Source organism: Bos taurus, chromosome 29, assembly GCF_002263795.3.
Source record: "Bos taurus isolate L1 Dominette 01449 registration number 42190680 breed Hereford chromosome 29, ARS-UCD2.0, whole genome shotgun sequence".
NCBI classification, from domain to species: domain Eukaryota; kingdom Metazoa; phylum Chordata; class Mammalia; order Artiodactyla; family Bovidae; genus Bos; species Bos taurus.
In genome coordinates, this window is record NC_037356.1 from 40,464,741 (window position 1) to 40,481,311 (window position 16,571).

At 52.5% G+C, this 16,571-nt stretch overlaps 2 protein-coding genes across 7 annotated transcripts; one reads left to right on the top strand and one right to left on the bottom strand.

Annotated features, from left to right (window-relative positions):
• Window positions 1-8: 8 nt before the first annotated feature.
• Window positions 9-12,680, top strand: BEST1 (bestrophin 1). 6 transcript variants are annotated; one of them, XM_059882834.1, is made up of 12 exons: window positions 9-197; window positions 2,391-2,524; window positions 4,421-4,608; window positions 6,095-6,189; window positions 6,667-6,900; window positions 7,498-7,652; window positions 8,038-8,115; window positions 8,608-8,760; window positions 8,977-9,057; window positions 9,522-9,673; window positions 10,695-11,333; window positions 12,318-12,680. In XM_059882834.1, exons 3-12 carry the CDS (start codon window positions 4,457-4,459, stop codon window positions 12,334-12,336), a joined length of 1,758 nt encoding a protein of 585 aa, XP_059738817.1. In that variant the 5' UTR covers window positions 9-197; window positions 2,391-2,524; window positions 4,421-4,456; the 3' UTR covers window positions 12,337-12,680.
• Window positions 12,681-12,791: 111 nt separating this feature from the next.
• FTH1 (ferritin heavy chain 1) lies at window positions 12,792-15,456 on the bottom strand. Its single transcript, NM_174062.4, has 4 exons — window positions 15,126-15,456; window positions 13,624-13,770; window positions 13,209-13,334; window positions 12,792-13,112 (listed from the first exon to the last, which is right to left on the bottom strand). Exons 1-4 carry the CDS (start codon window positions 15,237-15,239, stop codon window positions 12,954-12,956), a joined length of 546 nt encoding a protein of 181 aa, NP_776487.1. The 5' UTR covers window positions 15,240-15,456; the 3' UTR covers window positions 12,792-12,953.
• Window positions 15,457-16,571: the final 1,115 nt, after the last annotated feature.

The window sequence follows — 16,571 nt, forward strand, 5'->3', positions numbered from 1 at the left end:
CTGGAATCTCTATGCATCTGCCCAGCTCTGCTACGTCTGCCCCCAGAGATGGCTCTCTGCTGAGGGGTTCGATCTCTATTGCGCTTAGAGTCTCCTCTGTGCATCCCCCATCCCTCAGACCTCTTTTCAACCCCACTACCTTAACCAATGAGACCTCACCGCTCAGAAACTGACCTCCACTGGAAAGATGACAACAGGTTGGTGGAAAAGAAACAGGATTTAAAATCAAAAGACCCAGTTTCCAATCCCAGCCTGGCTCTTTATAACCATGCTACCTTGGACAAAGCAGGCTTGTCCTCTTCTGTGTACGATGTGGATAACAGTGCCCTGCTTAACTATTCTCAGTAATGCCTCTGTGACTTTTCACAGGCTGTTCCCCTGATATGTAATGCATTTTCATTCTTCTCAACTCAGACAAACTCCTACTCATACTTCAAGACCCAGCTCAAATGCTCCCATCTCTTTAAGTTTCCCTGACCTCCGTGCACATGGCATAGATATTAGGCCTTGTCCCTCTGTGGTAGAGCTATTTAAGCATTATCCTGGTTTTTATTAACCATGAATTCTTCTTTTAAAAATTAATTGTTTATTTTTGGCTGTGCTGCACGCAGGCTTTCTCTAGTTGCTGGAGCTGGGGCTACTCTTTGTCGTGGTGCACGGGTTTCTTATTGCGGTGGCTTCTCTTGTTGCGGAGCATGGACTCTAGATTTGTGGGCTCAGTGGTTGTGGCCCTCGAGCTTAGATGCCACGTGGCATGGGGAATCTTCCCACTAGGGATTGAACTCATATCCCTTGCATTGGCTGACGAATTCTTAACCCCTGGGCCACCAGGGAAGTCCAATCATGAATTCTTGAAGGCAGGAATTGGATTAGGCTCAGTTCTGGCTCCAAAAATGGTTTGTTGACTGACTGTGGAATGGAAAGCAGAAGAGACTGTCACGGATGCGTTTGGGCCCCATCCTTGCAGGGGTCAGTCCTGGGACCTTCGTCCAGGATGGCTTGGGTCAGTGTTCATGGTGGCCTTTCTGTGTGCCCAAGCCATGTCTGCCTGGCTGGGGACATTTACATGACTGAGACCCGGTGGGAAAGACCATGACTTATGCTTGGGGTGTGCCTGTTTTAGGAGTGGGGCGTGACCAAGAGCAGCTGCTCATGGGGTGTCTCTGGGGATGTCCTGGGGCAACTCAGTCAACTGGTCCTGCTGGGATTTGGGACACATTGCCAAGGAACCTGAGGTTCAGGGAAAGGAAGGGAGGACTCCAGTGTCTCCCGACTGCCTCTCCTGGCTCTGTGGCTGCTGGTCAGGGTCAAGGAGATGAAAGTGCCATCCAGTGCCTGTTTCACCATCCACACAGACCAGTGAACCTGGCTTCCCAGGCCAAAGCCAGCTGGTCAAGGGCGCCCTCCAGTGGCCACCACAGTTAGAGGCAGGAACCTGATTGCACAAAGGCAAATGGTTCATTTATTCCAACACCGAGAGAGCGTCCTCAGGCCAAGTGTGGTGTCAGGCATATGTTTCTATTTTAATTTTAAATGTTTATTAATCATGTGCTAAATGGAAAGCTCTCCCTCTTGAGTGTTGTCGTGTGTTGGTGGGGGAAGAGGGAATACAAGGAAGGAAAAAAATTCTCTCACAGCAGTGATCCTCAACCCACACCATCCACTAGACTCACCTTCGGAACTTGGAAAATACCAACCACTGGACCCCACCCAGACCAGCTGACTCTGGAGGGCGGGGCAGAGGCGCCAGGGATTTGTGGATGTTCCCCAGGGAGAGTTAACAGACACAAGGACTCTCTTTCCCATCCAACATTCTCTCCTGGCTGCTGAGGTCAGCATTATTGTCCCACTTCACAGGTGAGGAGACTGAGGCTCAGGTAAATCTGCCTCTTTCTCCAGTTCAGTTAAAGACAGTGATGGGAAAGATGTCTCCCACAGCACAGGCAGCAGAGATGCAGCAAATACTCCTCAAAGATGGTCCCTGATCTCTGAAGAGACTCCCTTATAATAGTAATGCTACGATTGTTTGCTGTGATTAGAAGAGCACCCAAGGTCGCTGTGGAATTGTTTCTTTTTCCAGACAGAGAATTATAAAGGCCAGAATGCCGTGCACAAAAATCACCTGCAGTCTCAGCATCGTTAACACTGGGGCGGGGTGTGGGGGTGGGGAGGGAAGGGGAAAGTTAAGGAGAGAGGGAGGGGGCAGGAAGGAGTGGGTTTATTTTAAGGCTCAAGGTCACATTGTAAATCAGGGCTTCGGAATGTGTGGTTGGGAGCCCACTGCCATGATAATTCCCCCAGTGCTTGTTAGACATACAGCATCCCTCAGGTCTCAGAATCAGGCTCTGGAGAAAGATCCTAAGAAGCCACGTATTTAACAAACATTCCAGATTATTCTTACAGCCACCGAAGACCAAGAGCCGCTGCTGCTTCAAGCTTTCACTTAATGCAAGAGGAGATATCTCCTAGACCCCATCACTTCCAGCGGCTTAGAGGTCTCACGTATGGATTGATGTATTAAAATGTACGGAACCAGCTGTTGAGATATTAACCAGCCTTCCTTGGGGACCTGGGCACGCACTCCCCTACTGCACGGGCTGGCTGGGAGCCAAGAGCATAAGCACTGCTGTGTCATCTCGCACCAGGCCCTGTCCCCACACAGCAGCCCCCTTGCCCCGCCTTCTTCTACCATGGCTCTAAAGCAACCTATTAACTGGGCCCTGCCAGCCAATCACAGCCCGAATAATCTATGGTGTCACCAGCAGCCAATCAGAGCTCTTCACGAGTATATGCAGAATTTTGTCATCTCCCTGAGGGGATGGAGTTATAAAGCAACGCCATCCTTTTCAGAGAGGGACACTGAGGCCTAGGGAGAAGCAGAGGGCCACCCAGGGTCATCTCCTCAGGTGGCAGAGCCAGGGCTAGAAGCCAGAACTTCTGACTGTGGTCCAGTGTTCTTTCTGGTACCCAAAGTGCTGCAGAAGCCCACAGGGCCTGGGCAAAGTCTCCCCTCTCTTGAGGGCTCCTGGCATTGGAGATAAGGCCCAAGGCCTCCTCTTCCCCACAAGACCTTGCTCTCCCTGCAAGACCTCAGGGATCAGAAACAGACCCCTCAGTTTAGGGCCCAGAGGAAATGGCAGGATGATCAGGGCCCAAGGTGGAGGGAGTCGCCCTCAATTCCAGCCCTGGTCTCAACCCAACCCCCACCCCCCATCCTCCGGAAGGAATTAGAGAGGCCCTGGCTGGACTGTGATGCCTGCTGTTTAAGGGGAGATTACGAGGAGGGGGCCAAGACAAGGGCTCCTTTGTGGAGGGCCTCTGGCTTAGGGAGTCAAGTGACCATATAACACACACGTGGGCAGTGCCAACCCCTAAATGTGGGCAGGGGCACTGGCCCTAGGAACCCAGAGAGTTCCACCAGTCCTGTGGCCAGACCTTTTGTGGGATCGCCTGAACAGCCAGGAGCCCCAACTGTAAGTAAGGGGTTATCCCAGCAGGCTGGGCTAGGGCTCTGAGGACCACTGGGGTGGATGACCCTGCACATGTGCACATGATGGGTACACACAGGTGTGTGGGCACCTGTGTGTCTGTGCAAAGGCCCTGAGGTGGGAGTAACTAACTTAGGGAACACCAGGCACAGAGACGGCCAGTGCGGCTGCACCAGAACAGGTAGGGGGATGGTGGCCAATCATTGCTTCAGAAAATTTTTTTTGAGCACCTCCTATGAGAACTTCCATTCTCAGGAGGGAATAAGCAGTAAACATGCAGATAGCCTGCAAAATATAACCGTGAGTGTAACACAATGTGTTATGTAGAAAAATTGAGCAAGGTGAGAAGAGAGGGCTGGTGGTACTAGGGTGTTATTTCCTGTACGGTGGCTGGGACATCCTTTCTGAGGAAGTGATCTAAAGTGGGAGTGGGCCATACAGTTAGATTAGGAAACGCATCCCCCAGGAATGAGGATCAGCAGGTGGAAAGGCCCTGGGGTCACCATTCAGGAACGTCTCTACCATCCAAGCTCTGTTCTGGGCACTGGGGACAGGGTGATGGCCAAGGCTGACCATGTCCCTTACCAGTTCTCACTCCAGGGTGGCTGGCAGATATTGGGGGGGTGGGGGCCACTGAACATGATGGGCTTAGAACACAGGAAGGAGCCCATGCTTAGGTTTTTGGACACTTGTGTTGCTACCTTTGTAGCACAATTAAAGGGCACAGACTTCTGTGTGCCCTCCATGCCAAGGCTAAGGACATCGCCTGAGCTCAATTCCCTAGCTTCTTGGAGGGTATCTTCCAGGGTCCAGATGAGAAAACTGAGGCCCAGAGCATGGAAGGGTCACTCATGAGTCCTGGACAGACTCTGAAGAGGTCCCTGCTACCTCCTGCCCACCCCCACCAGTATCCCGCTCTGTCTGTCCAGCAGGACCCAAGCCCACCTCCTGCAACCCAGTGCCTGGCCATGACCGTCACCTACTCGAGCCAAGTGGCCAATGCCCGTTTAGGCTCCTTCTCCCGCTTGCTGCTGTGCTGGCGAGGCAGCATCTACAAACTGCTCTATGGCGAGTTTCTCATCTTTCTGCTCTGCTACTACATCATCCGCTTCATTTACAGGTTCGGGGGAACAGGGGGGACACCTCCAAGGCTTGGAGCTCCAAGGACCTCAGCGATCTAGGAGGCCAATGCACAGAGACCTATAAGGCTGCGCTAAGCTTGTGGAAAAGCCCTAGGGCCAGGGGCTGGGGACCTGGGGGCTGGGGAGAAGAAAGGAGACAGCCTGGGAGGGAAACGCAGTACAGGTCAGAGCATCTCAGAAACCCTTTCCTCCATCCCAGGGAGGGCCCTTATCTGGTCCCATCCAGTTAGCCGGTTTTCCTGAATCCCACATGGTTTCTCTCACAGGCCCAGACCATGCTCTTTTTTTTCCCCAATACAAACACTTATTTAAGCAATATAGCAATATATTCTGTGGTCAATAAAACTACAAAATATATAATAGCATTTTTAATAAGAAAAGCATTAATGATGACAATGAATTGAAAAATACCAAATACATAAATTTCTTGAGTTCATAAGGATAATACTAATAACAGAGCACATTTGTTTTCTTTGGTTGTTACTGCTGCTGCTAAGTCACTTCAGTCGTGTCCAACTCTGTGTGACCCCATAGACGGCAGCCACCAGGTTCCCCCATCCCTGGGATTCTCCAGGCAAGAACACTGGAGTGGGTTGCCATTTCCTTCTCCAATGCAGGAAAGTGAAAAGTGAAAGTGAAGTCACTCAGTCGTGTCCTACTCTTCTCGACCCCATGGACTGCAGCCTACCAGGCTCCTCCATCCATGGGATTTTCCAGGCAAGAGTACTGGAGTGGGGTGCCATTACTAGGGCACCAATATACTTTAGAAAATTAGGCTTTATTTTTTAGAGCAGTTTTACGGTAGTAGCAAGACTGAGCAGAAGGTACAGAATTCGCATGTACCCCACCCCCTCCTGCCACACATACAGCCTTCCCCACTATCAACATCCTACCAGAGAGTGGGATATCTGTGATAATAGATGAACCCACACTGACACCTCATTATCACCCAAAGTCCATAGTTTACGTTAGGGTTCCTCCTTGGTGATGTACACTCTATGGGTTTGGACAAATGTGTGATGACTTGCATCCACCATTACAGTGTCGTACAGACCAGGAATCGAACCTGGGCCCCTGTATTGGGAGTGGAAGTCTTAGCCACTGGACCACCAGGGAAGTCCCTCAACCTGCTTTCAAACAACTGTCTTTTGGATCCTTTAAAAGGGTCGGCAGTGCCTAAAACTGACTCCTTCAGCAGGACCTACCTTCCTTGACCTCAGAGAAAACCTCCTGAGGGTTTCTCCTCCAGGGATGGAGCAGAGGCCCCTTTGGGGTTTGGGGGCTTTGGGAGAAAGAAGAGGGACCCAGCTCAGGCCAGAGGAGGGGCCCCAGGCAGGCCAATGAGAGACAGGGAGGAAATGAGGCTATCACTGTCTTATCCTGGGACTGGCCGGACCTGGGACGGGTCTCAGCCATCTCCTCCTAGTGTCTACACATCTTTACCCCAACCCCTCCCTCCCCCAGGATGGCCCTCACAGATGAACAGCAAGTGATTTTTGAGAAGCTGACTCTGTATTGCGACAGCTACATCCAGCTCATCCCCATCTCCTTCGTGCTGGGTGAGCTCCCCTTTCCGCGCGTGGGGGTCCCGGTGGCTTCTCCAGGCTCCAGACAGGCAGATCACGAGGAGCTCCTGGGAAGGCCAGTTGCACGTCAGTGCCTCTCGGTGGTTCAGGGGAATGGAAAGCCTGCAGCCAGAGGGACTGACGTTAGGCATTAGGAAGGATGTCCGGCTACGAGCACATGAGATCCCACTTTCTGAGGGCAGTGCTGAGGTTATAGTAGTCTCTGGAGCCTTATGCAGGAGGGGAGGGATCTGGCGGATTTCCGGGAAAGCCAGTGGGGCCACAGAGAGAACTCCTGGCTCTCGTGCCTTCACACAAGGCTCTGATGGTCTCTCCTTCCCGAGCGCCTTCCAGCAGGGTTGGGGCTGGGTTCAGCCAATTAGAAGGATGGAGAAACCGAGGCATCGCCCTCGCTGGGCTCCGGCCGCAGCGTGGGCCTTCGCCCCTCGCCCCCCACACCTCTCTGCCCAGGCTTCTACGTGACGCTAGTCGTGACCCGCTGGTGGAACCAGTATGAGAACCTGCCTTGGCCCGACCGCCTCATGAACCTGGTGTCGTCCTTCGTTGAGGGCAAGGACGAGCAAGGCCGGATGCTGCGGCGCACGCTCATGCGCTATGCCAACCTAGGCAACGTGCTCATCCTGCGCAGCGTCAGCGCTGCGGTCTACAAACGCTTTCCCAGCCCACAGCACCTGGTGAAAGCAGGTGGGCGGGGCCAGAGGGTGATAGGGGCAGAGCCGCAGCTGAAGATGGGTGGAGTCAGAGGTCCCTGGGCTGAGGATTGGGTGGGACCAGAGGTGGGGTGGGGTCGAGATCTGGTAGGCGGGGACCTGAATTGGGCGGGGCGGAGTAAGGGGTCTGAAAGTGGGTAGAGGCCAGGAACCAACTCGCAGAGGACAGGGGTTTGAGACAGGGCTAAGGACTCATGGAGGGATGAAGCTTCGAAGAGTGAGGGTTGAGGCCCCCAGCGGGGCTTCGGGAACTAGTGAGGACCCGGAGTCTACCTCCGTCTGCTCTTTCGCTTCCTGGTGTCCGGTTTCCATCCTGTATGTCACCAACCTCTGTCTCTGGCTTGTCTGGCCAGATCCTGGTTAATAAGACAGATCCCTCTCACGTCTTCAGCCCAGAGTATCACAGAGTAGAAATTCAGTGATTATTTGTTGAGAGAAGGAGGATGGCAAAGAAGCTCTGAGGTCCCTGTGGGCTCAGCAGGGACTTGGTCTTGAACTCTGGACCCCAGGGCCTGGCCAGCCACCCCTTCTGCAGCTTCTCCTACCCACTGTCTTCTCCACTCTCCTGCAGGCTTCATGACACCCTCGGAACACAAGCACTTACAAAAACTGAGCTTACCACACAACTCGTTCTGGATGCCCTGGGTGTGGTTTGCCAACTTGTCAACAAAGGCATGGATTGGAGGTCGAATTCGGGACCCTATCCTGCTCCAGAGCCTGCTCAACGTGAGCCCATTACATTGATGGGGCTAATGCGGAGCAGGCAGGGTCCTACCCCATGAGGAACAGGTTTCCTACAAAGAGAAGGCTTGAGCCCCTGAGGGTCTTCCCAGAGCCTGCCTTGGGACTGTAAGATCTCTTCCAACAGGATTCCATAGCCCAAGGTGGCTGCTTTTCAATTTCCGCTCCCATCCTCTCTCTAAAGTGGACTCCAAGATCCTGGTTCCTTTTTGATAGTTGAGGAGGCTGAGGCACAGAGAGGTTAAGTGCGCTGCCCATGACCACACAGCCAGGGTCGAGCTCCAGACCCTGGTATTTGGGGATGAGCTGGGGGCTGAGCCTGGAGAGCAGGTGGTGGTCAAGTCTCCAACCCTTCTTCCTGCTCCCCTAGGAAATGAACACCTTGCGTACTCAGTGTGGACAGCTGTATGCCTACGACTGGATCAGTATCCCACTGGTGTACACTCAGGTGAGGACTGGACTGGCGAAGCTGTCCCTTTGTGAGATTGAGAAGACCCAGGGAGCAGCCTGTGATGGGAAGGGCTCACTTAGAGACTGAAGAAGAGGCTTCCTCTGGGAGTCACGCCTGGACTCTGCAGGGTCTTTTTAGTGCCAAGTTCAGAGCTCGGGCCCCTGCCTGGTCCAGGCAGTGGAGGCAATGTGATTACCCCCATTTGATTTATTTATTTATTTATTTTTTAATCTTTGACTGTGCTGCAAGGACTATGGGATATTAGTTCCCTGTCCTGGAATGAACCCAGCCCCTCAGCAATAAGAGCGTGGAGTCCTAACCACTGGACTGCCAGGGAATCCCCTCCCCATTTTAAAGACGAGATCACGGAGACCCAAAGTCACACGAATGTCCAATTCAGGGCAAGGCCTGTCCTCCCAGCCTAGGAAGTGGCCTGATCCCACAGTCCCCACCCAGCCCATAGCTGCCGCTCCCTCCCTTCCCTCCCAGGTGGTGACCGTGGCAGTATACAGCTTCTTCCTGGCTTGCCTGATTGGGCGGCAGTTTCTGAACCCAGCCAAGGCCTACCCCGGCCACGAGATGGACCTCGTTGTACCCCTCTTCACATTCCTGCAGTTCTTCTTCTATGCCGGCTGGTTGAAGGTGAGCCTCCCTGGGACAAGGCTGGCTGTGGCCCAAGGGTCATGGCCAACCAGGAGAGGAGGGTCCCTACATTGTGGCTTTGGAGACAGTAGTCAGGCAGGAAGGACATCATTGAGGGGACGGAGGGGTGGAAATGGCAGGAGCCCGGGTTTAGGGTGGGAGCAAGGCAGCAGGGGGTTCCACCTGAGGATTTCCGGAACCTCATTTACCCTTGAGGTGGCAGAGCAGCTCATCAACCCATTTGGAGAGGATGACGATGACTTTGAGACCAACTGGATTGTCGACAGGAGCTTGCAGGTATGAGGGGAGGAAGAGAATCTGTCCCCTGGACCCAGGGAGGGGGCCCTACAGTTCTGTGAATTGCCCTCCAACCATTCACTCCCAGGATTCTCAGTCTAACTTCTGAAGCTATAGGTAGCATAAGTCTCTTCATTTCAGAAGAAGGGCATCTGAGGCCCAAAGAGAGAGAAGTGACCCCTCCAAACTGTTATTTGCTCATTTGTGTCCGACTCTGCAACCCCAAGGACTGTAGGCCACCAGGCTCCTCTGTCCATGGAATTCTCCAGGCAAGAATACTAAAGTGGATTGCTATTCCCTTCTCCAGGGGATCTTCCCAACCCAGGGATCAAACCTGGGTCTCCCACATTGCAGGCAGATTCTTTACCATCTGAGCCACCAGTGACCTCTCCAAGTCACCTGGCAAATTCATGGTCAGTTAGGGCTTACCTTTCTGTTGGACTTCTTCTGTCCCTCATGACCAGGTGTCCCTATTGGCTGTAGACGAGATGCACCAGGACTTGCCACCGATGGAGAGAGATATGTACTGGAATGAGCCAGAACCACATCCTCCGTACACAGCCGCTTCTGCCCAGTCTCGTCGACCCTCCTTTTTTGGCTCCACCTTCAACATCAGGTGGGAAGTGCCAGGGAGCCACTTCAGTGGGTATAAAACTCCAAATGCAAGTGTCTGCTTAATTAAGAACTTAGAGCTAGTTAATACATGTGCATGCTCAGTTGCTCAGTCAAGCCTGACTCTTTGTGACCCCATGGACTGTAGCCCACCAGGCTCCTCTGTCCGTGGCATTTTCCAGGCAAGAATACTGGAGTGGATTGCCATTTCCTCCTCCAGGGGATCTTCCAGACCCAGGAATTGAACCCATGTCTCCTGCATTGGCTCTTTACCACTGAGCCACCAGGGAAGCCAGTTAATGCCTATTGGGTGTCTTACTAAGTGCTGGGCATTGTACCATGGTCTTTATATATATATATATATATATATATATATATATATATGTAAGCTATTCTGTTGTTGTTCCACTAACCTTGGTTTGCTATCTCTAGTTTTTAGATGATTAAGTCCAGGTTGAGAGAGTTTAAATCAGTTGCCCAACCCAAGGTCACATAGCTAGCAAGCAGCACAGGTGAGCCAGGTACGTCTGGTTCCAGCTCCATACCCTAACACTTATCTTGTGCTGTGTAAGGACTCTTAAAGCTATAAGGGCCCTTAGGTACTTCCAGTCAAACCCCTCTGTGTCCAGAGTTGGAAACTGAGGCTGAGAGAGAGAAGGGACTTACTGAAGGGCAGTCAGTGGTTAGTGATGCAGCTATGTCAGGGCCTGGTTCCCGACTCTGGCTTAGAACTCTTGTTTTCTAATAAGCTGGGGTGGAATGAAGAGTGGGAGTGGGGTTCCCTGGGCAAGGGAGCAAGCAGGAGGTTGGGTCATCACAGGCACCTTCTGAGTAGACTTCTTGCTACAGAATACAGGCCTCATGTCATCCACAGCAGCCACACTTTGTCCTGCATGGGTCCTGTTTCCCTGATTTGGTTAGAATCTATCTAGAGTTGTACCTGGGCCAGTGGGCCAAGGGGCTGCCCCCAGACAGCTCTGTCTCCCCAGGATGACAGTGTGTGGGTGTCTTCTGTTTGTTTCTAGTCTGGATAAGGAAGACATGGAGTTTCAGCCAGATCTAGAGGAGCAAGAGGGTGCTCACTCTGGCATCATTGGCCGCTTCCTAGGGCTGCAATCCCTCGACCGCCAGTCCCCTAGGACAAACTCAAAGACCAAACTACTGTGGCCCAAGAAAGAAGTCCTTTCACATGAGAACCAGCCCAAGAACCTTGGAGGGGCCGGACAGAACACTAGTGACCAGGAAGACAGCAAGGCCTGGAAGGGGGAAGATGTTTTCAAGTCTGCGGTGCTCTACGGAAGGTCAGGCTACCACAGTGCCCCACAGACACCCCTCAGCCACACCCCTATGGTCTTTCCACCTGGACAGTCAGCACCCTCAAGTCTTCGCAGAATCTCGGGCATAGATGACCCTGTCAAAGATCAAAGCCTTCAGCCTGCAACCCCCAGGTCCAAGAAGAGTTTTGAATTGCTCCCAGAGAATGCTGGGGCCTCAACGGAGCACCCAGAAGTTATTCACATGAGAAGGAAAACTGTCGAGTTTAACCTGATGGACATGTCAGAGGCCCCTGAACATCTCAGAGAACCACACTTGGGACAATCGACAAGCAACATACACACTATACTCAAAGATCATGGAGATCCTTACTGGGACTTGGAAAACAGGTCTGTCCTCTACTCAAACCAGGGTCACTGACCCCTCAGCTCCCCAGGGGTGATCCTCACCAGCTTCCCTTGCTCTGAATCCCACCTTTCGTTCACAATTCTCTTGTGGTTCTGTGGTGGCCGGGGCATGCCGCACTGGCTTGGGATACACACCTGGCTGCCACAGCAGACCCATGGAAAAGTGTTGGGCGACTTTTGCTTTTTACCCGAGAGGCTGGCATCACCAGGACTTCTCTGGGGTCCAGGTATAGGAAGGTGAGGTGGTACTGACAGGAATGATGTCAAAGGGCCATGAGGCCAGGTTTAAGACGGGCAGATGTTACCAGTGGACCCAGCTCACTTTAAGCAGGGGTGGCAAACACATGGGGCAGAATTCAGGACTCTAAGCTGTAGCCCAAGAACTCAACTTACTGCCCAGGCTTAGCTGGGAAGTCACATACGAGCTCTGCCCCCTAACCGTTAACAGGGGTCCTAAAGCACTTTTGAGTATACCGTCCACAACCCTGAGAAATGGCAGATAAGGTGGGGGAATCCAGATCCATTGGGGCATCTTATGCTTTGGGGACCTCACTGAAGACTTCTAAACTTAAATGAGCTCTTCCTGTTTTGAGGTCAACCTAAAGCTGTTGCAATACCACCAGAGGTTTCCTTTTATTCCAGATTTCCTGGACATCCACTCACCCAGTTAGATCCATACTACCCCACCCCCAATCACCATGTGAGAGGAGGTATAACTTCCCATTTCTGGATTCTCAAAGCAGTTCTTCTGTGGTCATAATACATAGCTTTGAAAACATTTAACAAATCACTGTGGCTGGTTGAGAGGATAATATAACTGGCTAGCAAGGACTCTGCCGTCTTCCAACACTATTCACTGGTAGATATTTAAGATGTCTTAATTTTTGCCCTCCTACTGCAGCTACTATCATACTGAAATGAAGGTATCTTTCTATACTCATGTAAACTTTCTCAAATTCTCACTAGGGATGAAGCACATTCCTAGCCTGCTTCCTCCAAAGGGGATGCTCCACCGGCCTGGTCCTACCTGCGTGTACACCAGCAGGACACTGATCCAGTCATAGGCATATAGCTGTCCACACCGAAGAGTATGTTTCTATGACAGACTGAAATAAATGGTTAGCTTCATGGATAACAAAAATCAGTAGTTGCAATTCTACTTGAAGCCTTAAAATGCTTTTTGTACATATAAATTGTGAAAGCTAGAGCTGCTGGAAACACAGAATACCTAATTCAGAATCAGGAGTCCTTAAGTTCTGTGAATTGAATACACTCAAGCCTTGATACCCTTCCCAAACTAAGGAATTTAATAAATAAATACAAATCCTCCTCGGTGTTCCATTTTGATTAGCATGACTGAACCATGGTGGCACTTACACGTTCAATCAAGATGACCTAGATACTTTTCCAGCCCATCCCAAAAACTCAAGAGACAACAACTGGGTACCAAATTACTTTATTTGAAGGAATGGTACTAAAGAAAGAACTTAAGTAGATGTTTTGTTACAACTTATAGAAAAGATGAAGGTAACCCAAATATGCATGCACTGCCTTGGTGACCAGGGAAGTCACCCCTGTGGCTGTGGGAAACCAGCCTGAGGCTTAGCTCTCACTGTGTCCCAGGGTGTGCTTGTCAAAGAGGTACTCTGCCATGCCAGATCCAGGAGCCCCCATCTTGCGCAGGTTGGTTATGTGGTCACCCAATTCTTTGATGGCTTCCACCTGCTCATTCAGGTAATGAGTCTCAATGAAATCACACAGCTGAAAAAGAGAACGGGCAAGAAAGTTATTGGTAAGCCTCCCCAGCCCCTCAGGCAACTGTCTCCTCCATTTACTCCCAGGTGTCAGTGTACTCACATGGGGATCATTTTTTTCAGTGGCCAGTTTGTGCAGTTCCAGTAGTGACTGATTCACACTTCTCTCCAAGCACAGCGCACATTCCATTGCAGTCAGCCCATTCTCCCAGTCATCACGGTCTGGTTTCTGAATGAGAGGAGCTTAGGTCAGTGTACCTGCAACCTCTACATAAAAACGCCAAACCAGCAAGCATCTAGTGTGTAACAAACAACTGCGACTGGCAAAAGGAAGCGCGCCAAGGTCCCCCTGACAACAGTTTCCAATTTAATATCCTGGCCCACTTTAGCTTAAATGGTAAGCTTGAAAAAGCACAAAAGACTAAAGCCCAATGTCTCATCTAACGATGACAACTGCTGGCATCAGGGATTTCTGATACTCGAGGATTGCTAAGACAACCCAAGGATCTTTCGTTTACCTTGATATCCTGAAGGAAGATTCGGCCGCCTCGCTGGTTCTGCAGCTTCATCAGTCTCTCAGCATGTTCCCTCTCCTCATGAGATTGGTGAAGAAAGTATTTGGCAAAGTTCTTCAAAGCCACATCATCACGGTCAAAATAGTACGACTGAAAGTAGAACATGAACATGTTAGACCCAAAAGAAGGCAGTCTGCTAGCTGGTTTCTCAAAACCCAGCAAGGCTCTGAGCCTAAGGAAACTGGAGTAGGGTGTGTTCCTGGATTGAACAATAACTCATTTTTACTCTGAAACACAAAAATGAAACTTGGTCCTTGAAACTGAAGTTTGCTTCCTGTAGAATAGCATGGGAACTGTCTCTACCACGGAACTCTTATTAAACACTTCTGTTAGTGCAAAGTACCCTGCACTACTAGTGCCTTCTCTGAACAATCCTTGTTCAAACTTGAGCTATCAGCTTACAGCAGGCTGATGGATTTCTAAAATTATCCCATGTAGGCAAGGTAACAGTTACCGGAAACGCTGCTGCACACTTAATGCTAAATATATTGCCAGTAGAATAGAAAAATTTGATTCCGTTTTACATCCTTGCTGTATTCAGGTGTTCCTAAAATGGAATGACAGTCACAGAGATCCAGGCCTGTTCCAAACCCACCTACAACATGTGTATTCCTGGATGATTTGCACAACGCTGGCGGTTAAGACAATTCTAACTAAAACTCTTATCACATCGCCTAAAACAAGGATTTCGGAAAACTGATTTCACGCATTAATGCATGGGAAAATATCTGGCCCCGTAACTGTTGGTAGGTGGACTTTATCCAAGAACTGAGGGTTCAACTACGCCACAACCCTTACACACAAAAAAGATAAATTAACTAGCCGGGCGCAAGGACGGGTGACTTAGAAAGCGCCAGTGTCGGCAGAAGGGGAGATTTCTAGATATGCTTCCATTTAAGTGGGACTTAAGAGATAAGCAGAGCAGAGAGGTGCGGCCGGTTCTTCTGCCCAAGAGATAAACCACTTCGCGCCAGCCCCCAGAGCTGGCTGGACACCATTACCCAGAAGGCCCCGCCGCACTCAGGAGGGTGGGAGCTTAACCTCCTAACGCCACCCCCCCCATCACGTGATCGGGGGCACAAGAAGGGATGGAAATGCTCAAGTCCACTCTCCAAACTGCAGGATCGTACTGGTGGCCAGCGTAGCAACCCCGTAAGGAAACTCAGCTCCCTTTAAACAAAAAATGGTGCGCAGAACCGGCCCTGGCCTATGAGGGAGCACTCCCAGGAGACAACTGCTCAGAATTTCTGCGCATAAGTCCTCGGGGATTTGGAGCAACCTCCATTTTCCAGGAAGGGCGCAAGGAGGCGGGAGACTGGAGGTGGGAAGCTGGCGGGAAGCTAGCTGGAGACGGGAGGGCCCGCCGGGAGCCACACCCCCACCCCCACCCCGCCCCGCCACCCGGGGATGCCGCGCCCGCCTCCCGCCGGCCAGCCCGCGCTCACCATGGACAGGTAGACATAGGAGGCGTAGAGCTCCAGGTTGATCTGGCGGTTGATGGCGGCCTCCGAGTCCTGGTGGTAGTTCTGGCGCACCTGCGAGGGGGATGCGGTCGTCATGGTGGGCGGCTGAAAACGGGCGGTGGTGGTGGTGGTGGCGGCGACGGCCGAGCGGCACTGGAGCGGTGGCGGGGACCTTGGGCCGGTCGGAGGGCGCTGTCAAGTGGTGACGAGGGCTGGCTCTGAGTGGCCGGCCGGGGTAGCGGGGGACGAGCAGCCGGGTTCCGTTCAAGCACTGTTGAAGCAGGAAACCGCGGCGACTCTCCGCTAAGACTGTGGCGCAGGTGGCCGTCGCCCGCCTCTTATAGCCGGAGCGGGCGTCAGCCCCGCCGCGGCCAATCACGCTGCCCGCCCGCCGAGCCCCGCCCCTTCCGGTGCAAGCGCGGCTCCGACCAGCTGGGATGTTGGGCTGGGGGAGGGGAGGGACGGAGGCGGGGGGGTGGTGGTGGGGCCTGGGGGCCCTGAAGGCCTCTGTTTGTTGTTTGCGGCGTTAGGCGTGTTCCAAGGGGTTGGAGGAGACCTAATTGGGGCGGGGGGCAGGAAGCCCAGCCCGGAGCCCTGACCCCGATGGCGTCCTGGGGTCTAGGAAACGACGGGAAACTGCCCCTGATCCCAGGGGCGTCGGGGCGAATCCGAGGTCCCAAAGGGCTCCCCGAGACTCTTGGCCAAGGGCACCTGAAAATTCCGAGCCCCAGAGCCACAGTTGCCGCCCCCACAGCCCGAGGTGGTTACCTTTTAATGCAAATAGGGAACCTTGGGGGTGAACGTGGGCCCGGGAGGCCGAGTGAGTGGGGCTGGGAAAGGGGCTCGCTTTCTCTTCCTCAAAGCCTAGAAAGGGGCCGAATGCAGGCGGGGTGGGGGTCCAACGCCCTTCGCAGGTCGGCCCCCCCACCCCCCTCCCGCTTTCGGCTCCGACGACCGTGTCCGCCTTTTGCTGAAAGCAAATATGGCTCCTCGTGCATTTGATACAACAAAGACTGGGCGGGCTGTGTTTCTCGAGAGAAGCGGAGACCGCCTTCCCGAGAGAAGGGTGGGGCTGAGCCACTGCTGTTCAATTTTTAAGTCGTGTCCGACTCTGCGACCCCACAAACGGCAGCCCACCAGGCTCCCCCGTCCCTGGGATTCTCCAGGCGAGAACACTGGAGTGGGTTGCCATTTCCTTCTCCAATGCATGAAAGTGAAAAGTGCAAGCGAAGTCGCTCAGTCCGACTGCAGCCTCCCAGGCTCCTCCGTCCATGGGATTTTCCAGGCAAGAGTACTGGAGTGGGGTGCCATTTTCTTCTCCGAACCCCGTGCACTGGTCTCTGAGAAAATCTCCGGTAACTTAAAACACAGAGGCCGGGGTTAGAAAAGAGGGACGAAGCCACTAGGATCTTGAAAGGATACCTCGAG